This window comes from Mirounga leonina, unplaced genomic scaffold, assembly GCF_011800145.1.
Source record: "Mirounga leonina isolate KUSES-001 unplaced genomic scaffold, KU_Mleo_1.0 Mir_151, whole genome shotgun sequence".
NCBI lineage: Eukaryota > Metazoa > Chordata > Mammalia > Carnivora > Phocidae > Mirounga > Mirounga leonina.
This window is the reverse complement of record NW_023270377.1, coordinates 32,539,181-32,561,398: the sequence shown is the minus strand read 5'-3', so window position 1 is coordinate 32,561,398 and position 22,218 is coordinate 32,539,181. Positions and strand designations below refer to the sequence as shown.

General features: G+C 43.5%; 1 protein-coding gene and 1 non-coding gene across 3 annotated transcripts in view; both read left to right on the top strand.

Annotated features, from left to right (window-relative positions):
- Positions 1-22,218, top strand: part of KIAA2012 (KIAA2012 ortholog) — a 102,687-nt gene that overhangs the window by 58,722 nt on the left and 21,747 nt on the right. For both annotated transcript variants that reach the window (XM_035007364.1, XM_035007363.1), the window contains exons 14-15: positions 9,667-9,804; positions 18,231-18,303. In XM_035007364.1, coding sequence (XP_034863255.1) covers positions 9,667-9,804; positions 18,231-18,303 — 211 coding nt within the window. The remainder of the gene's footprint in view (positions 1-9,666; positions 9,805-18,230; positions 18,304-22,218) is intronic.
- LOC118012700 lies at positions 16,587-16,693 on the top strand. The gene has a single exon (XR_004679772.1). It is a non-coding gene; the product is annotated as a U6 spliceosomal RNA (small nuclear RNA).

Sequence of the window (22,218 nt, the reverse complement as noted above, 5' to 3'; positions counted from 1 at the left end):
GAAATCAAAGTGATGTTAACTAGAACTGCAGCTATGTAAAAAAATAATAAATGTATCTATGAGGAAAAGACTTGTCAATAACGCATGCAAAAAAGTGCGGTCATGCTAATTTGAAATTAGGGCTGTGTTGAGTTGAGGTTTTGATTTTAGTTTGCCTTCTTGTTTTTCACTGCTTTTCTTTCTTTTCTTTTCTTCTTCTTTTTTTTTTTTTTTTTTTTTTTTTCTTTTTCCAAAATTCTCCCCGTAAGAAGGAAAAATGAATCAAGCAGAAAACTGGGTTTTTTCAAGTCTGGCTTAAAATGATCTAGAAGTCACAGTAAACAAGTATGCAGCAAGCTAAACAAGGGTCAACACCACAGTGCCATTGTTTTTTAACTACTGTTAATTAAAATTATTAAGTTTTTATTGTTGGGATAGGGTCACCAGAATTCTCCTTTGAAAGATCTTAACCCCTTTTCAGCATTTTATCCCTCTGACCCTAGACTTTGAGGGACAATGAATTTGCCTCTTTTTCTGAAAAGTTTGGATCTCAAACTATGAAACTCTTGTGCACCCAGATCCATCCATGAAAGCTTGGAGCAAGAATAGTCCTTAGCCCACTGGTTTATAGAACTGTCAGGGCAGAGAGGTTGTCAGTAAAGAGTATTAAAGTACATGCTCAAACCTTAATTAGATTTCCCAAGAATCACTGCATCTCTTTGTTTAAAATAAGAAAGAAACAATCTCACCAGTTTTCACATTGTCCGTTTTCTCCCTCTGTTAAGGAAAGCAAACATCCTTTCTCACATGCTTTATCTTGAGTTTTGTTTTGTTGCTTTGTGGGGATTAGAACTTTGGTAGTGTCCTATAAATCCTGTTAAACTGGAATTATGTCCCTTTTTCCCATTTCACAAAGCCACTTCTATTTCAACCTATATTATCTCTTAAGTTCAGGTTTTATGAGTTTTGAGAGTATGAATTCATATTTGATCTTAGGTGTCCTAAATTTACCTCTTTGGGATTTCAAAGAGTAGCCTGTAATTCTAGCACACTAGGATTTAAGTTGAATAAACCTGTGTTTACCCCATCTGTTTCCTTGGTGGTTTCACAGATGGTGTTCATAACCCTTTCAGCCTTCCTCTTGCAGGACAAAAACAAACAAACAAACAAACAACAACATACACATAAAAACCCACCTGTAGACACACTAAGTTTTTGTGCAAAAGGGTACAAAGGTAACCTTTCGTTTCAGTGTCCTTCTGAGGCATACCCTGCCTTCTGTTGAATTTTTTGGCAGTTATCTGAAAGAACAAGCTACTAATCTTTAAAGACAGACTCCCCCCACCCTTCCCACCCCCATTTTGCCTTATTCACCTGTGTATCCCTTGTATTTAGCACAGTTCTTGACACATGGTAGCTACTGGAAAAAAAATTGACAAATTAATCTTTAGTTGACATTAAGGACCATGTTCTCGGTAGAAAAGTTATAATCCTTCAAATAGGATTTGGAGGTGGCACTTGTTTTATTTCCAGTGATAATGATATGGAAGTTCAGATGACATTTCTCTAAGAACTCACACACTCTCCAGATACTTCCTGCTGTTGGTTGGCACAATTTGGTATTTCACTCTCTGGGTCATGTGCAGATAGGAGATATCACTAGGCACTCTTCTTGGAGATCTTTTTGAGGCTGATAAGTAAGATTGGGCCTATTACTGATTCCTAAGAGAATTAACTGTCTGCATCTCCCTATCCAGAGAATTAGGCTTTACTCCCCACCTTTTGTTTCTCATTTCCAAAGGCATGGCACAGAATTTCCCCAGGTTCCATGCTGGTCCCCTCTCTCTCCTCGTCCCCTCTCCTCCCCCTTCCCCTTGCTTCCTCCTGGCTTTGTAAATAGTTTTGGTCGTGGAGCTTGATTCAAAGGTTTTTGAAGATCTAAGCAAACTTCAACTTCTGGTTCAACCTCACCCACAGGATTATTTTGTCAGCCCCAAATTCCATTGACAATTTAAGGATAACTTAGAGGGGTTTGTTTTTAATTACAAAACCAAGGCTTTTATTTTTTTAATTTTCACGCTATCATTATTCCAGGAAGTCTGTATTTATTGATCTATTGGCTGCTAGTTCCAACGAGACACATGATAGGTGCCTAGTTGATTTCTTTTTCTTTTTTTCTTTTTATTATGGAAAATTTCAAACACATGCAAAAGTAGAGACTAGTATAATGAACCTCCATTTTATTATAAGTATCAACAGTTTTCTCCCCATTATCTTGAGAGTGTTTTTTTAAATAATAATAGCCAATGTTTTTGAGGTTTACTATGTGCAGCGTTGATTATCTTCCTTAATCCTTACGATATCCCTATGAAGTAGTTACAGTTATTATCCCCATTTTACAGATGAGGAAACATGTCATGACTGACAGAGTCCCATTCAGCCTGTGACCTGCACTTGCAAAGAGGTCTGCTGGTTTGGGAATCCCACAAAGCTGCATTTAGATCCCAGCTTCTTCCCAACTGGCTGTGTGGTTTCAGGCAGGTTATTTACCCTCTCTGAGGCCCAATTTCCTTATCTGTGAAGGATAATAATATGTCCCTCATGGGGGTCATGACAAGAATTAGATGAAACAACATATGGAAAGGGATTAGCACAATGTTTGTCACTAAGCCATCGCAATAAATTACAATTGTAAAGTATTCTATCCCCCTGCTCTCTGCTTGAAAGCCATTATAAAACAGAACTTGGAGGTTGTATACAATCGAAAAGGGCAGATGTGGAAAAGGAGAAGCTTGAAAAGTAAGAATAATTTAAAGGACTGTGAGCCAGTCTACCTACCATTGTCCCCATCCCTCACTCTACCCACTCCCAACCCCTAAGCCCAACTGTCCCCCCAACCAAATACCCTCCATGCTGTCTGGATTTTGTTTCACTGCTTATATTTCTATTAGAGATTCCTTTGGGTTTCTCATATCTCATTGTGAAATTTTTTTTTTTTTAATTGTTTTCTGTCCTGCACTTAAGGAAGCACAGTTGAAGGCCTGGGACAGGGGGCAGGCAGAGAATTTTGGAGTCAGGAGTACTGTATCCGGCAGGGCCCAACCCCCGTTTCCCCCCCCCCACCCACCCACCCAGCACAGGGCTGCCCAAGAAAACTTAGAGGTCAGAGGACAGGAGGACCCAAAGGAAAGGAAGGGGGTGGGAAAGAAAGGGAAAGGAGATCTTTGTTTCTCTCCTTCCAGCCCACTGCTGTCCCAGCACTACCAGGGCTAGTTCAGCTTTTTAGTCCAGCTAAATTACGGGTTAGATAAACTTTTATGGGCCAATGTGGGAATCAAAGCAACATGGGTGTCATTTCTTTTTCTAGTGAAAATCGACTGATTTTAAATGACCTTTTAGAGTGGAATCAGTTTGCAAGTTGAGATACCTTGTCTCTCGGTTGGCTGTCAGATTGGAAAAGTCACACCAGACCCAGCGATAACAAGAAAAGTCACACAGTTTTGGGTTAAAGTGTTGGGTTAGAAAAAAGTAGGGGCTTGTTCAGATTTCTCACCCTGCACCCCAACACCTCTCATCTCCCAGGCTAAAATAGGATGCGTCATCTCTCAAACACAGGCAAAGTTCCAGCCTGAAGACAGCCAGACACCCCCTCACAGAAAAAGCTAGTTTCTACCTCCCCTGGGGCAAAAGAGATCACTATTTTGGCTTAAAATTTTTCTCCTCCAGCTCCTGCTAAGCCAGATAAACAATGATTCTGTTGTGTCAACAAAGCACTTAATTAAACTGAAGACTATCAATTAGAACTCATGGATAAGATTTACTTCCTGATAGTAGAAGTCCATGGAATTAAGGTGTCCTGGGTTTCATTATTCAAATGTTCCCTGAGGGGAACAGTGCAGTTGGTTGGCCCCATTGTATAGGCAGGGAAACTGAGGCACAAAAAGCTTAATGACATGGCAAAAGTCCCTAAATGAGTCTCTCACAAATTAAGACTGGAGATTGCAGTGTTTCTCTTCCTAATCTACGTTTGCTAGCTATTGGGACTAATTTGCTAAACACTCAGGAGGATATAAAATCTCCTTTCATAGAGTTGCAGCATAAAAAAGTGGATGGAGACCAAAATTTGTGCCAGGAGGGGAAATAAGGCTCTTCTGGCTTCCAACCAAACTGTCTGTCCACCATGCCTCCTTGCAGAGCCCCTCCCAAAACCATCCACTCTGCCCATCTCACCAGCACCTAATTGCCTTTAGAACACAAAAAGTGGGCCAGGATGTCAGGTGGCCAAGATGAACAGGATGAACCCAGGTGATGGGCACATGGACTGCTGGGCACCCTTGGGATGAGTGGAACCACACCATGGTTTATGGTCCTTCTCCTCCGAAAGAGGCCGAGCAGGCAGACCAGTTTATTGAATTGAGATCCTGGTATTCTGTCTGGCCTCCTAAAGACGAGAGGTCTTCTGCTCCTCCAGGCCAAGGAAACCTAGACAGAGATAAGGTCTCAGAGGGGGACCTGGGCTGGTTGGGGTCCCTGACTTTGCACAGGCTGGGTCCCCTCCCAGTTACCCTGAGTTGGTAGTGTATACAGAGCCCCTGGCCCACTCAGATCCTTCCCCAAGCAGCCCAGTCATAGGGAGCCCTGAAGGGCTCCATTCTCCCTCAGCTCGCACTGTGTCCCCATTCGTACCGCCCATTTTTAGTTCCACAGGCAAGAAGTAACAGGGCCTGAGAAGGCCAAGTGCTGGGGAACTGGCCAGACCCTTCAGCCCATGGCTCCCTGGCAGGAGTGGCCCTTTCCAGGATTTGGTCCCCACCCACCCAGTAGGGAGCATGGTGAGGGGGAAGCTCAGAATCCTAGCCCTCCTCACCCCTCCCCACCCCCAGTGACTAAATCTCTCAGATCTGTCCATCCCCGCTGGGATTCAGAGTCCCCCCAGCCCCCAAGAAAGTGGAGGGACAGACCCTCAGCCAAGGAGGGGGGCCTGGTGGTCCAAAGGAGAGACTGGCTCTTTTCCTTTTGTTTGCTCACAGGAGGGGACAAATGCCCTGTGTGCACAGAGGTTTGATGTGACAACTTGATAGACCACATAAGGGTTTCAGCAAAGGCCTCCCGACCCTGCTCTCCATGCATTAAGATAATGATGGGGTGTGTGCCCCAGCACATTTCAGATCTTGGCTACAAAGGCCCTCCTTCCTTCTGTTTTCCTCCTCCAGCTCAGCTTGCCCACAGGTTCCCAGAGACTCTTGGCAGCTTTCTCTCGGGCAGAATGAAGTTGTGAGCTGCGTGGGAGGCAGTTAGACAGTGAGAGTGTTGCAGCCTCCTTAATGAGGGACAATGGCTCTTCTTGGAGCTGTTAAGCCGCAGCTATGGAGATGGGGAACCCCAACTAGAAAGGAGTGGGAGAAGTAAGGAGGAGGGTCTGAGAGATGCCTGCAGGACAGATCTGTATCTTTGGTGGCTCTGTGGGACGCATGGGTGGAGATCTAGCTGACTGAGTTTAGAACCTGCTTTCCTTCTTCAGGTAAGACGTTCCAGTGACTTTAGAGCCAACCCATTGTGGCGACCCTTCAAAATAGACAAGCTGCAAGGAGGAGGGCAAATTACCAGAGAGAAGGGCTTTTCTTTAAGTTTGGGGCTCAGATATTACGGGAATCAGAAAGGAATGGTATTTATTTAATGGACATCCTCCGTAAGTTTTCCTGCGTTATGTATGTGTGCATCTGGGTATTTGTATTACAGCCCATAGCTCTCTCTTGTTCTGGCTTTCAACTGAATCACATTATGTTTACAGAAAGATAATAATCCTGGATTTTCCATGGCACTCTCTGTCAGAGTATAAGATTAGCTCTTGAATTCATTAACAGCCATCTCCTTTTAAATGTCAGATAACTTTTTAAATGCCAAGTACTTACGCAACACCTTCTGTGCAATTCAAATCAGCTTTACCAAATTAACTCATTCATTAATCTTTATTGTTTCATTTACTGAAGAGAAAGGCTTCCAGGTGTTTTTAGCAGAACATGAAAATATTAGTTACAATACGGTATAGGTGGGTTTTGATTTTCTGCTAAACATTTCACCCTTCCACCAGTTTTGTAATCATTCCCACTGAAGCCTGCACAAAAAAAGACACAAAAAAGCTTCAGGTATCTCTGCTTTCGACCACTTCCCCCATTTTCCTTCCCTTCTGTCTATCCTTGCGCTTTCTTCCCCCTTCTGCATCTTCAGATACCTTGACTCCTGTTTACTATTATTCTGCTGTCTTCACTCTCAAAATAGCCCAAGAGTTGCAAGGGTCAATTATGATGGCTCTTCCACCCAGAAAACAGAAGGGTGCCTCTAGGGAGCCCAGAGGGCCGGTCAGAACAGGCTTAGCAATCAGGAATTCCACTTTCCTTTTCAGAGGACCCCTGCCTGGTTTTACCTCTGAATAATCAGATACAGGCTACTCTGACGGCTAAAGATAGAGCCTTCCATGGTTGACTCCTTCTTGTCACCCAGCTCTCTGCTCCAGTCATCTCAGAAAGGTCTTTCCTCACCACCCAAAGACAAGTCCCACCCCTTCCCCTCAACCTCCATCCTATCCCATTTCATTGTCTTCATAGACTTATCACTATCTAAAATCATTCTGCTTCTGTACATGTTTGTTTGTCTGACACATATCACCGAGTAAATATCAGCTTAATGAATAAATGCAAACCCATCCCAACACATGGCTTTCTTGCCTGGCTTTAACTTTCTTGACTCTTTCCTCCTCTTCTTACCACCTCCCAGAATCCTCTTCATATATTTAATCTTTTCTTTCCTCCCATCTCCCACACCCCCTTCCATTATCATTTATTTGTTAGAACACTTGAATGTAATAAGTAAAAACAGTTCTTCGCATTCCAGTGACAATAGAGCCTTCATGAAGACATTCCATCAAGCTAGAATTCATGGCCCCAGAAGTTAAGGAGATGAGCCATACAGTCAAAAGAATTGTTTTATCAAAAGATTTACAGGCCGGGGACACCTGGATGGCTCAGTTGGTTAAGTGTCTGACTCTTGATCTCAGGCCGGGTCTGATCTCAGGGTCGTGAGTTCAAGCCCCATGTTGGGTTCCACGCTGGGCGTGGAGCCTACTTAAGAAAAACCAAAAAAAAGATGTATAGGTCAGTGATTTGGAGAGACTTTTCTCAAAGCCTCTCAACTCCCTACTCTTCAGTCTGCGCCCCACATGAGGAGTTAAAGTAATTCTAGCCATTGGACCTGGCTATGACTATGCTTTTGTCTCCTGGGCTAACACAAAATCTGCTCTTGAAGATAATGGAGAAATTTCCCTCAAACCAGGATTGTCTGATTTCTATTATTGCACCCAGTGATTCATGCATGATTTTGGAAGCTAGAAAGCTTCAAAATTTTTGTCTGATTCTAGCTTAGACCAAATGTTTTCATTTGATCTAGAAACAGGAAGGGGCTGTCTCACTCCAAGGAGCTAATCAGATATACGACTGAGATGACAAAAAATTGGATATGTATTTGTCCAGAAAAGTCTTTAGCCACATTTCAAAACAAAGGAAATGGGTGGAGGTGTTCATCAAAATGATGGCTGTTTGTGGGGACCCACCTGTTAATTCATCATTAATACTTTAATATAAATGTTATAGGAGTGGGAGTTTATAATGGCCCAGAGAGACAGACATCTGAGATTTAGTCTCCTAGAAAATATGGAAATGATCAAATCCACACCCACAGTGATCTCATGGCATACTAGTGACCCCAGCAAATCAGCCCTGAAAAATAACAAATTTCCTCCTTGGAAATGAGGAGCCAGTGCTAGGCAGAGGACAGGTCTCTGGAGGTCTGCACATAATTCCTGTAGAGACGTCTTCACTGGCCTTCCCCACTGTAACTGAATTGGGCCATAACACATAGCTTGCCCCAATGTGATTGTTACTCTTTTGTTCAGCAAATACCTACCAAGTGTATATTTGTTTCCAGACCCTGTGCCAGGCACTGCTGTTACCTGGGAACAGCACAGTCATGGTTCCTGCCCTCATGGGGCTTATAGTCTAGTGGGGAGGCAAATTGGCTGCACAGCATGAGCATCCTTGTGGGCAATGGGGGAAGTGCTCAGTACTGCGGGATGTCATGAAAGGCCCAGATGAGCCAGACCTGAAGAACGAGGAGGAATTAGAAGGGAGGCATGTGTTCTCAGGAACGGGAAGGACATTGCATTGGGAACTGACAGGTCAGTGTTGGTGGTAGCTCTTTGCACTTGCTATTCCCACAGTGAGGTAAACAGTTCCTGCAGAGAGTCCCACAGCACCTGCCCTGGCCTTTTTCAGAGCTTTGCTCAAACATCACTTTTTTTTTTTTAAAGATTTTATTTTATTTATTTGAGAGAGAGAAAGAATGGAAGTAGGCAAAGGGGCAGACAGAGGCAGAGGGAGAAGCAGGCTCCCAGCCAAGCAGAGAGCTGGATGCGGGGCTCAGTCCCAGGACCCCAGAATCACGACCCGAGCCAAAGGCAGATGTTTAACTGACTGAGCCACCCAGTCACCCCTCAAACATCACTTTCTTATGGGGCCTGCCCCCAAGTACCCTGCTTAAAATTGCAGCCTCGACTGCCATCCCCAGCTACTCCTTACTCCCCTCTCTGCTTTATTTTTCTTCATATCACAAATCACTAGCAGACATAACTTATGTTTACTTGTTTGTTATCTCTTCCCTCCCAATGGAATGTGTCTGCCATTTTCACAAGGGTGGAGACTTCTGTCTGCCTCTTGCACTGTCATATCTGCTCTACTGGGCATAGAAAAGTCACTCAATAAGTATTTGCTGAAGGACAGAATGAGGCAGGAGAGATGGTCCAGGGCCAGGCAAGAAGAGTCTTTTAAGTGGGTTGGCCTTCATGCTGAGGGCCAGGGCCTTTTAATGTTTTCAGCAGAGGAGAAGACTGGTGTGGTCCACTTTACATCTTGGAAAGATCACCCAGCTTGCAGTATGGAGCATGGGCTGGAAACAACTTCAGATCAAACTTTGTTGTGCTCTGAATCATGACATCATTGGCTTGTTGTAGTAACAGGAGAGAGTGTGGCCCAAGAGATTGAAGAGGCCCCAGGGCCTCCCATTCTTCCTTCCCTCTTGCTAGATTCGCTCAAATCACTCCTCCTAACACATCAAATACATTTTAAGCTTGCAAATAAACTGGAATCTTGCTATAACTTTATCTACAAGGTAGATTTGATAACCGTTTGTGGAAGCCATACAAGTATTGAAAAGATCTCATTAAAAAAACGAGTCTGGGGCAGATGGTGATTTCAGCTCTGCCATTTACCAGCTGTTATGGCTTTAGGCAAGTTACGTTAAGTAACTCCCAGAACCTCTGGTTCCTCATCTGTGAAATGGGAATAACAAGAACAGGGTTGTTGTGAGGATTGAATAAAATGATTACAATCGTGGGACACAGGAAGGTCCTTTTTTCCCCTTTGCCATTATACTGATCCCAGGTATGAATTAATAACCAGACTTGGATTATCCTCTATACATCTGGGTCCCCTGTGTCTTCAATGGTAAAAATAGGTGTTATGACTAGTGTTCCAACGATGAAAAATTACTTTCTATAAATATTTGGGGATTTAGACTAGCTCTTGTCGCACTGTATATCATTCCTATGAAAGTTGGGCTTTCTGCTTCTCTTCACAGGGAGCCCAGCAGTCCTTGGAGGCGGCAGCTCAGAAGATAGGAGAGCCTCAAAGTTGTATAAATAAAGGGCTGATATGTTCAAACAGAAAAGAATTTTACACGCGCAAGCTGCACATCGACATGACGCCGTTCCTGAAGGTGATCTCACACTGAGAAGGCGAGGGGTTTTATAGACACATACACAGGCATTCCAGTTAATACATTTCTGCATGGTGCAAAAACAGCTTCAGAAGTCCCTCAGAGTTCCTGCTTTATCAGAAGGGACAGAAAATAGGCAGTTTGTAGCAGATGAAGGAAGAACAAATTAGGACAGTAATCACAGCCAGCCATCGGGGACAAATCAGTTGGGTGTCTGGTTTGGGTGGTGGGGGACAGAGAAAAGAGAGTAGAAAGGATAACCTTGAACTACCTCATAAAACAAGCAAATATAATTCATTTTATCTTGACAGTAGCTAAAATAATTGTTACTCTTTTATCACCGTAACTGAGTAGAGCTGGTATTTTGATTAGTGGAGAAGACTGATTCTTGGTAACTATTTACAAGTCAACTGCATATCCTCTTTGGATGTCTGACCTTATTTTCTGTTCTCTAAGAGTTCATTATTCTCCTAAGCTCAGCTTCATATCTAGTTAAGGGTACTCAGCGTTCCTATGGTGGGGATGTCATTTGTCCACCTTTGCAGTAGTCTCTTCTGCCCCAACATCTAACACAGTGCCTGGCACTGGAAGGTGCTCACTGAAGGCCCCATAAATTGGCCCCCTTCTAATCCAACAGCCCTCTGGCTTAGGGTCCTCTTCTTACCCATTCTTTGCCACCCCAAGAGCTGAATGAACTGGGAATAAATGATCAGGGAATAAAAGAAACTAATCAGGAACCAAGCAAGGCTTGGCATGGAAGGATCTCTGATCCTTTATACAACCCTAGAGAGCAACATCCCAGGCCCTTGATAAGAAATGACTGGGATCAAGTTCCGCATCGGGCTCCCTGCTTGGTTGGGAGCCTGCTTCTCCCTCTGCCTGCCACTCCCCCAGCTTGTGCTTTCTCTCTCTCTCTCTCTCTCTGGCAAATAAATAAATAAATAAAATCTATTAAAAATATTAAAAAATAAGATCTATTTTTTTAAAAAGTGACTAGGAAAGACAAACAGAGGAGAAGCAACCAAATACATGCAGGGTTCGTGATGGTGGCATTGTCTAATGCTGTAAGCTGTCAGAGACTTGGGAGGTCATGAGGGTCCCCCTTCCAACCTCAGCTAATCCAGAGTTCTCAGGTTACATCTTCTCTGGGCTACTCCAATCCCAGCTCTGCAGTGTGGGGCTTCAGTGAAGAATCATGTTATTTGTCCCCAAGCTATCTCACTCCATGACTGGGCTCTGCATTCCTCTGTTTCCTCTTAGATAGGCTCTTTCCCCATGTAACAAGGTGGTCACTGACTTCTCTTTTCTAGATCATTCTGGAACTGAATCTCATTGGCCAAACTTGGGTCACATGCCCATGCCCAAATGAATCACTGTGGCAAGGAAATTAGAATACACTAATTGGCCCAGCCTGAAGTCACAGGGACTAAAAGGGCAGAGGGGAGGAATATCTCAAAAAGAAAAAAGAGGGTCCTTATAACCACAATAAGAGAGAATGACTCTGGATGGCGGGGGATGCTACAAGTATTCAAAATAATTGCTTTAATTCGTTACTTATTATATTAGTTTGCTAGGACCACCAAACAAGGTACCACAGACTGGGTGGCTTAACAAATTTATTTTCTCACAATTCTGGAAGCCAGAAGTCTGAGATCTAGGTGTTGGCAGGGTTGGTTTCTTCTGAGGCCTTTCTCCTTGGCTTGTAGATGGCCGTCTTCTCTCTGTGTCTTCTCCTGGTCTTCCCTCTGCGTGTGACTGTGTCCTAGTCCTACCTCTTCTTATGAGGCACCAGTCATTGGATTAGAGCCCATGCCAATGATGAGCCCACCTCATTTTAAGTTTTTAAAGACCATGTCTCCAAGTCCAATCACATTCTGAGGTACTGGTGGTGGACTTCCATATATTAATTTTGGAGGAATACCATTTAGTCCAAAATACTTATACTAATGAAACTATCCTTTTTTTCGTAGCATCAGTTTAGTTCTCCCCTTCGGGCCTAAAGAATTATGGTTAGTACTTCCCGGGATGGGCTATCATCAACATCATCACTACTCACTCATTCAATCCATGGTGAGCATCTGCTACCTACTATGTGTCTGGACCTTTCTGGGCATTTGGAATACATCAGCAAACAAAAGAGACCAGGATCCTTGTCCTGCCCTAGGCAACATGTATAGTATGTCCAAAGGTGATAATTACTATGGAAATGAGATAAATATATTTATGGAGCATCTAGAAACTGCAGAATTCAGAGTGTAGAATTTTACAATTATTTTTGTGTATTTAGTGTCCATAGTGCTTTTAAGTTACACTTTCTGTTCAGCAATATTGGCGCTGTGTTACAGAGGGGAAGGCATTGTCATTCCCAAGGCCCAATTTCCAGTCAACCCTTTCCAAGACTCACAGAAACTGTAACAGCCTGCTTCTGCAGGGGACCCACAGACCGCACACTCCCAGACTGTCCTTACCCAAAAGATCACACCTTTTCTTGAGAATGTTCAGTGTTAAAAGCTCTCCTTAAGTAAACCTTCCCCTCTTGACATGGTAGCTCCTTGATTCTTAGGAAATCCTTAAGTATTGAAGAAAAGGGCTAATCTCAGGGCTTGTGTAGAAAAGAATGGTGAATCAACAGAGAAAAGTCCTGTCCTCAGCATCTGGAGCTTTATAGAAACCAGCTCATTCTGCACATGTCATTTATGCATTTCCTGCATATCCACAGGGCATTTCATTCATTTTTCCTGGTGCATGTAGGAAGCATTGCAAATTTCAGGGTTTGAGAGTAGGAGATAAAAATACTGAGGCAGGAGGCGCCTGGGTGGCTCAGTCATTAAGCGTCTGCCTTTGGCTCAGGTCATGATCCCAGGGTCCTGGGATCGAGCCCCGCATCGGGCTCCCTGCTTGGTGGGAAACCTACTTCTCCCTCTCCCACTCCCCCTGCTTGTGTTCCCTCTCTCGCTGTGTCTCTTTCTGTCAAATAAATAAAATCTTAAAACAAAAAAAAAAAGAAACCTTTAAAAAATATATTGAGGCAGAAAAGGAGAATGGAAAGAGAGGCAAATAATCCTAATTGCTGACATGACTGAGCACTTACTCTGTGCCAGGCTCTGTTCTAAATTTTACATGCAAGAACTCATTTAATTCACAAAATGAATCTAAGAAATAGGTAACATTTTCCCATTTTACAGATGAGAAAACTAAGGCATTGAGAGGCTAAGTAACTCCCTAAATGTCCTACAGCTAGTAAATGACAGAAACAAGATAAAGACAGCCCAGCTCCAGAGCCCATGTTTTCAACCATCTGCCATAAAGCCTCACTGCAGACCCCAAATGAGTGACCTTGTAACGCTTCTGGGTCTGTGCTTCCTCTTTAGTAAAATGAAAATAGTAACACTGGGACCTCCATAGCTGCCTCTCAACAGTGAGGTAAGAGTTACATGAAATAATAATCTTGAAAGAATGTTCACACCTACAAAAGATTCAATTCATAAAGGAGAAAGGAACAGACATTCGTTGATTCCTGCTTAGGACCAGGCCCATATTAGAACTTTATTTCATTTTCCCTCCCGCTTTCTGAGATCTCTGCTGTACAGATGAGGAAACGGGGCTGGTAAAATGAGCTGATGATTGGTGACACGACTGCCAGCAGAGAGCGCTAGGATTCAAAGCCACAAAACCCACAATACCCGATCTTGACGCGGTCAGTCTACTCTGTTCCTGTGAAGAATTTAATTGTACATCTTTGCTTTGGCTTCAGAACCTAGGAGAGGAGCAGAGAATTAATAATACATTTTAATCTTAATAACACAAGGTACCTGATGATTTTCATAAATCAATTTTCTTTATTAAAGAAAACGTGCAGGATCTCTATAATACACTAGAAAAGTACTACCTTGAAGTTGAAACTCTTAAATAAGATACTGATTTTCCTTTTTTTTTTTTTAAGATTTATTTATTTATTTTGAGAGAGAGAAAGCACTAGTTGGGGGGGTTGGGCAGAAGCAGAGGCAGGAGAGGGAGAAGCAGACTCCCCTGCTGACCAGGAGCCCAATGCGGGGCTCCATCCCAGAACCCCGGGATCACGACCCAAGCTGAAGGCAGACGCTTAACCAACTGAGCCACCCAGGTGCCTCTAGATACTGATTTTCTTCCGTTTTTAAGAAGCTGTGGAAATTAGTCCTTTAGATGCATGTATTTTGGCATGTTACACAGAATTTCCAAATGTATTTTCCTAAATAAGTCTTTCAAGAAGAAGCCTGTACAGTATTTACTCCCATTTCACAGATGGACAGAGTGAGGTGCAGAGACAGGTCGTGTAGCTGGCTGCTGGCCCACTGGAGCCCCACCTCTGACTCCTGCATCCCACGCTCCTCCGTTCTCCAGGAGCTCCTCATGAAAGCCTGCAGTGGGCCTGAAAGTACCAAGCTCAGATGGGGCACTATGCGTGAGGGTAGTGGGCAAGACTAGTGGAAGATTCTCCAACAAGAGACGAGAAGTGCAGGTCACCGGACCCAGCCCCTGTCCGTTGAAGAAACTGAGGCTCAGGGTTTGAGTAAGTCGCATGCTCTGTAAGGCATCAAGTGTAGGAGTCAGGGCCTCCAGGCAGTCTGACTGCAGGACCTGCACCTCAGCCACTCAGGCAACTGTCTCGTGTCTGGTTTCAGCGCTGCAGTTTGTGTTTACAAAGTGTTTGTTACTATCCCCACCCACCCCAGCCCTATAATACCACACTGCTGCCAGTGCTCTTTCTAAATACAGCTCAGTCCTCTCACTGGTTTGCTTGAAATTTCTTACCATGTCCCCATTGGCCTTCTGGTAAAGTCTGGCATCAAAGATGTATTTCTTTTATAAATAGAGAGATAGAATAAATCCATTTTTTTTTTAACTCCATCCTGCAACCCGCAAGATCTGGCCCATATCGAAAGCAGCCACACCACCCCACCTCCTGACCAGCACGGGCTGCTTCCTCTGCCAGGAACTACCCTACCTCCCCCTTCTCTGCAAGACTTAGCACCACGTCCCCTGGTAAACAAGCCTTCCCCAGACTAATTTAGCTTCACCTCCTGTGAGGTCCTGCAGAAACCTGTCATAATCTGTCACAACATTTATCAGAGCATTGCAATGCTGAAGTTTTATGTCGTTTCTCCACAAGTCAGTGAACTGCTTACAAATAGATCCTTCAGCTTTGTGCTCCCAATGCCTAACACACAACCTGGCACACAACACTCCATCAGTGTTCATGGGCTGAAGGAACAGATGAAGAGCAAATGACTTGGCCAGAATAACCAAGCCAGGATCGAATTTTCAGTCCTTTGTTTCGCTCACTCACCAAGTGTTGTTATGTGCTTCAGTCACGGTTTAGTCATTGCATTTGTAATTCATACTAAAAATGACAAATTGCATTTTGTTTGGTTTAGGTTTTTTTTTTTAAGATTTTATTTATTTATTTGAGAGGGAGAGAGAGCACAGAGGCAGAGGGAGAAGCAGACTCCCCACTGAGCAAAGAGCCTGACGCAGGGCTCCATCCCAGGACCCTGAGATCATGACCTGAGCCAAAGGCAGATGCTTAACTGACTGAGCCACCCAGGTGCTCCTGGTTTAGTTTTTTTTTTTTATTGCTGTATAGTTGGCATACAATGTTATGTTAGTAGTTTTAGTTTTTTAATTCAAATTTTGAATGTGAAACATACTCAGACAGTCTTTGAAAATTTAAGTACAAAAGGGTATGTCTCTCAGCTCCCCTCCCCCCGGGTTCCACTGTTGCTAGCTTCCTGTGTGTCCTTCCTGACCTGTGGTACACATATATAAGCCAGCACACGTAGAGGAACACACAGACACATATTTTAAATTTTTTTTTTAAGATTTTTTTTTTTTATTTATTTGAGACAGAGAGAATGAGAGAAAGAGAGCACATGAGAGGGGGGAGGGGCAGAGGGAGAAGCAGGCTCCCTGCCGAGCAGGGAGCCCGATGCGGGACTCGATCCAGGGACTCCAGGATCATGACCTGAGCCGAAGGCAGTCGCTTAACCAACTGAGCCACCCAGGCGCCCCCAGACACATATTTTATACACACTGTAATATCATACACATTGTTCAGAGTCTTACATCTTTTTACTTAATAGAGCTTGGAGTTCTTCCTATGTTAATTCATAAAGAGATGCTTTTCATGGTTGTGTAATATTCCATTGAGCGAATTACCATAATTTATTTGACTAGTCCTCAAATGGTAGCACTTTTAGGTAGTTTCAAATCTGTTGCAGTGAATGGCCTTAGGTATAAGTCACTTCTCACGTGTGTTCATATATTTAAACATGATAGGGTTTTTTTGTAGTTTTCTAAGCAACAGACAGAATTGCAAATTCAGACTACTTCTTTTTCTAACAGGGACCCACCAGAAGGTTCTTTAAAAGTCCTGACTCTCTCTGCCTCCATCTCCCCATCTGCGAAATGAAAATACTTCTTGCCACTGAAGGCTCATAGCTACATATTGTTAAGACTGAAGGTTTATCCTTCTTGTCTTTGAAATTCTTCCAAAGGAGCAAGCTTGTTTCTTCCTTTTAATCCAGTTTCCTGTTAGATTAAAAGGACTTATAAACAGGAATTTGTCTTTTAGTTTATCTCTTTTCTACTCTCATAACTTAGCAGTTTACAGAGACTGAGGTGGGTTTTCCTGTTGTAATTTTTCAAAAAACCTTTCCATTTATTTAGGGATGAATTTTTTTACTGTACCAAGGCTAAATCCACTTTGTCTCCGAAATGAGAAATGCAAAAGAAAGAAAATTACTGTGCTCACTTCGGCAGCACATTTACTAAAATTGGAATGATACAGAGAAGATTAGCACAGTCCCTGAATAAGGATGACACACAAACTCATGAAGCATTCCCTATTTTTTTGTACACCTAAAACTAATATAACACTGTATGTTAATGAACTGGAATTAAAATAAAAACTTAGGGGACACCTGGCTGACTCATTTGGAAGAGCATGATGTGACTCTTGATCCCAGAGTCGTAAGTTTGAGGTCCACATTAGGTACAGAGATTACTTAAAAAAAAAAAAAAAAAAAACCCTTAAAAAAAAAATAAATAAAAACTTAAAAAGCCAAAAAAAAAAAAAATTATTTACCTGCCCTAGCTCTATTTTTTTTTTACAGATTCATTTGTTTGTTTGTTTGTTTGTTTATTTACATAATCTCTATGCCCAGTGTGTGGCTCGAACTCACATACCTGAGATCAAGAGTCACATGCTCTTCCAACTGAGCCAGCCCTAGCTCCAGCTCTTTTATGTCAGACTATCTCATTGGCTACAAACACAAAGCCGACAAATGAGAAACACGCAGGGTAAAAAGCTATAGAGTAAGAAGAGAATGTCAAACAAATTAGCAGGTAATTAATTGTCTCTTCCCAAAGTAGCTTGGGCATTTGATAACAAAGTGGAAAAACTGATTGTCACTAAAGATTGAGGAACTTTGGTCCTAGGAGAGACTTCCAGGGCTCTCCATATCCAGTTCCTTCTCTGTAGCTGAAATGAAGATGTGGATTCAGCAGAGATCCAGGTGACAAAGGCCAAGAACTTCATCAGACACATGAGGCTTTACTTAAGTCATTGACTCTACCTGCCACATCACCTTGGCTACCAAAAACTGCTCTTCTATTAATGGTCGGTCTAGAGAAGAACAGTGACTGTCAATCCCAGTACATATTGGAATCAACCAAGAAGCCTTAAAATTGCCCTAGTTCCAGAAAGTCTGATTTTATGCTTTGGAGGTCAGGACTGGAAATCATATTTTTTAAAGCTCTGCAAATAATTCTAACTTTGCAGCCAGGATTGAGAACCGCTGTTACGGAGATTTCTAGATGGTGGATGGCACGCAGTTTGTATGACTGGGAGAAAGAAGGAAGAGGGGATTAGATGTGATAAGAAACCCAATCCGTGGTAATCCTGGAAACTCGACAAAAGGTCAATCTGACCCTCAGTACCTTCCATGTGTTCTCAAGATAAAGACCAAGACCTTAATCTACCTTCAAGGCCTTTGGATTCTGATTCATCCCATCCTTCCCATTCTTTCAGTGTCTGCTCTCATCACCCCAGTCATCCATCAAGTCCCTGGAGGTACCTTGCTTCCTTTGTGAGTTGGCTGGCCTGTGGCGTTCTTCTTCCCATCCCAGTTAATGCCAGGCATGGAGCACTGTACACATGAATGGGTCAGCCCCCCCCAAGAGAAATACAACTGAGACCCCACCAGTGCTCAACACCACAGCTAAGCCCACCCGGCTCTTTAGGGCTCTTCACACCAGTACTAGACTTTTTGGACACTGAAAGTTAAAATAAGCTGACAAAGAAGGAGAAGAAACAACTAAGAAAACTGGATTTCCTTTCACCTTTATTTTATCTTACGTATTTTTTTTATTATGTATTAACCTCATAGGAAAATGGAGATGAACTGGATGATCATGAAGAACCAGAAGGACCCCTTGGAGAAAATCATCAAGACACCCAAGGTAGAGACAGCTGGGTTGGTTTTTAAATCTTATCACAATACTTGTCTGAGGTTTGCACTGGTTCAAAGATGTTAATGCAGAATGACCCTTCCATTTCCTCTCAGGGCCAGAAGTCAGAAAACATGCCAAAGTGCTGAGTTCAGATGCTGATGGTTCTTAGTGCATCACCAACCAATTGATGATAACGTACTTTTATATCCTTGGACTTACTGAAAGATTTCTTTCCTGCCAGAGGCCGCAGATTAATGGAAGAACATCATGAAAAGTCTATATAAGCACCTCCACTTCTCTGTTCCTCCTGCCTGCACATGGGCTCCGATATGCAGGTGCAGGAGCTGAGGTTCCCTGCCTAGAGGGTTAATATTCCAGCAGAGGGGGCGACCAGTGTCTTTAGAGACCCAGAGTTTGTTGCCCCACCACCCTGAGTGGCCAGAGCTGTTCGAGTGTGGCTTCCTCCAAAAATGATGCTGCATTTAATAATGATGATTCTGGAAATATTGGGCCCAGAACTGGGCTTTTTGGCACAGTTCATATTCCCAGACTCTGAGCTAGACTCTAATCTCTTCCCTGAGGGCACCTGTGCATCTGCCTGATGCTGCAGTTGGGTAGACCCAGGCAGCAGGACTGTTCTTTATCCTCATTGCATCTTGCAGGTGTGGAAACTGATATGTGAGAGACTCTTGTGTTCCCAAGGGGTGGACACAGTGCCGGCCAGAAAGAATTGTTTGTTGTTTGCTGTACAAAGGCATCCAGCAGAGGGAGCAAATAGGGGCCTGTGCTCCGCTCTCAAAACCAAGCACCTCAGGACTGGGGGTCTCCACGCAGTGGGGGCTCCTTTTCCTACTCGGCCCTTCTCCGGGGGTGCCTTGCTTGGTTCACATAAGGTACTCTATGTAGGCTAGCAACAGCAGCTCTGGGCAGCTGAGTGGAGAACATGGGCTCTGCAGTTGGCCTAGCTCTGCCTTAACCCCTCTGTGCCTCAGTGTCCTTAACTGAGGCTGAAAACAGGACTCCCCTCATAAGGTTGCATGAGAAATAAACGAAGTAATTCATAGATAGTAGCCCTTTCACAAATATTAGTCTTGACTTGGATATCGTAATGATTAAATGTCTACCCTCTCACGGTCACAGTTTATCAACCTGTGAAATGACACCAGGACTCTTCCTATCTCCTCTAGAACCCATGAGGTGAGGGAGACTGTGAGAGCTCACTAGAGATAAATGTGCAAAGTCATGGATTTGGGATTTCACCCTAAACTTGGTATTTTTCGGTTTACATATTTTACTATTTCTTTCAGTTGACATTCTAGACAAAAATAATTTTTATACTCATTTTGAAAGATTTCATTGCTGGGGCACCTGGGTGGCTCTGTCGGTTGAGCGTAGGACTCTTGATTTTGGCTTGGGTCACGATCTCAGGGTCATGGGATCAAGCCCCACACAGGGTTCTGTGCTAGGTGTGGAGCCTGCCTGAGATTCTCTCTCTCTCCTTCTCCTTCTGCCCCCCCACCCCAGCTTGCATGTTCTCTCCCTCTTTAAAAAAAATTTTAAAAAGATTTCATTGCTTCTGCATATCAGACAATAAAATATTATGATAGTCCAATTTCTGGGTTTGGTCAAGCTTTTGAGCAGAGCTTTTGCTAAAATAAGTCTCCCACCCCCTCCATTTTCAAAGCTGAGTGACAGTAGCCAAGGAAACATGCTCCGGTCTTCAGACCTTTCATATCATAAGTCACATATGCAGAATGTGAACACTGATGAGGCTCCAGGATCCTGGCCGAGTGCAGTGGAGGTTTTAGGCAGTGCAGAACATGGCCAGATCTAAGCAATGACCAAGTCAGTTGAAACAGATTTCCTGTCTCATGACAGAGGGACGGGCTCCGGCTGAGTTCCATAAAGGTTATCCAGACAGTCTTTAATGCAGTGAAATATCACTGCAGAAAATTAAAGAAGGCATTTGCCTGTCTTAAATGATAAATGCTAATGTTTAAAAAGGATTTCAAATCTTTGAAGGAAAACAAGACGGCATGCCAAGGAATTTTTTTTTTTTTAACTATTTAAGAATCACTCTTCCCTTCATAGGTCTTACATCCAATTGCCAGGATTTTTTTTTCCTACACTAAATTAAGTAGTGATCTTCATGTTTAGATTATGAGCAGTGAGCCAGTGCCATCTCCCCTGAGAATACCTTGAGTCTCAGACTCAGTGAGATTACTGCATGCAAGTTTTCACCAGACAAAAAGGGTTTGGAAAATTGCTTGTGTTAAGTACAAAACTTTCCTTTCCACCTCTTTTCCCTACCCCCACGGCCCAAAGAAAGAATAAAAATTCAATTTGTGTTTCTTTCCTAGGCCAGCAGTTTCAAGCTTCCAGTGTGCATTAGAACCACCTGAGAGCCTGTCCCCAGGGTTTCTGATTAGATCTGGGTTGAGGTCATAGAATTTACAATTTTAGTAAGATTGCGGGTGATGCTAAGGGTGGGGGCACAGGGACCACACTTTGAGAATCACTGCCCTGGGCCTTGCTTCTAGAATTTATTTATCTAAATTTAGCAGCGACTCAATTTCATCTGTTCTTTTGAAAATAATGGGGGTGGAAGGAGTGGAGGGTACTGTCTAGGCAGAATCACAGTGATCAAGAGCACTGAGAGCAAGTCTGATTCTCTGGGTTCGGGTCCTGGTTTCCCCACTTACTAACTGCATGCCCTTGAGTATGCTACTAAACTCTGGGCATCTTTTTCTTCATCTGTAAAATGGAGGTACTAATACTCCTTATCTCATGAGGTGACTGAGAGATAAAGGAGCTAATCCGTGTAATGTATACGAATACCTGCTCACTAAAAGCTAGCTGTTCGTCTATTTCTTAAAAACCTTAATTTAGTAGCCATAAGTTGTACCTTGTCGGCAGAGACTGGTTCTAAGTTGGTAACATGATGATTACTTTCTAGATCAGCCTCAGTGACAGGGGGGCTTGATCTTGGGGATTGATTAAGTGAGTCCTCTGTGTAAGTCCTTTTTTTACTTAAGGCCAAGCGTGGGCAGCAGAGCCAGTCTGAATGAAGCAGTGTTACCGGCCTCTGCATTCTGTGAAGGGTTATGGAGTAATAGTGATGTAACCCCTTAGAATGTGGCAGAACTTTAGATATTCTTAGGAGGAGTTGGAGGTTTGGAGAGCCCTGCATGAGGTGCAGGGGTCCCTAATGAGTAGCCTAAAAACAATGGTGGGGGGAGGGAGACAAAAGGCAGGTCTTATAGAAACCCTTAGAAACCAGTGAGCCATTTCTATTCTACCAGGATAAAAGGCTCAGAGCTTTATTCAAGAGATGGATGTGTAGTAGTTAGGATATTATACAAGCATTCTAACAGAGACCAAGATAAAGTGACTTCAAATAAGATGGAAGGTTTATTTCTCTCTCATGGAAACATCCAAGCTGGCAGGCAAGGGGTAGGACAGCTCTGTCCCCGTTCCTTCTCTCTGCCATCCCCTTTTGCCATTACCCTTCTCTACAGGGTCGGAGCTGGCTCTACATTTCCTCACCCTGAGGACAGGAGAGAAAACATCAGTGCTGGGCCCACTGCTGCCTTGTAGACGCCCAGTTCCCACTGGCCCAGTAGCTATAGGCGAGGTTTGAAGGCCTTTCCTCAGGGGCAGTTCCTGACTCCAGCAATAAACAGCTCCAGAGGGAGCAAATATAATGACTCCCCAGCCTGGGCAAAGAAGTGAGGAGTAGCCAGTGTTGCAAAAATTTCTCTTAAAGCTGTAGAAAAAATAGATCAGAAATGTGTGCCCAGGAGTTGAGACAATGCCACTGCCCAGATTCTACAGCCTGGAAAGTGGTACTCCCTGCAAAGGGCTGCCACTTGATGTCAGTTGGGGCTCCTTTCTCCCTGATTTGCTCCCTGTGAGGCCTACGCA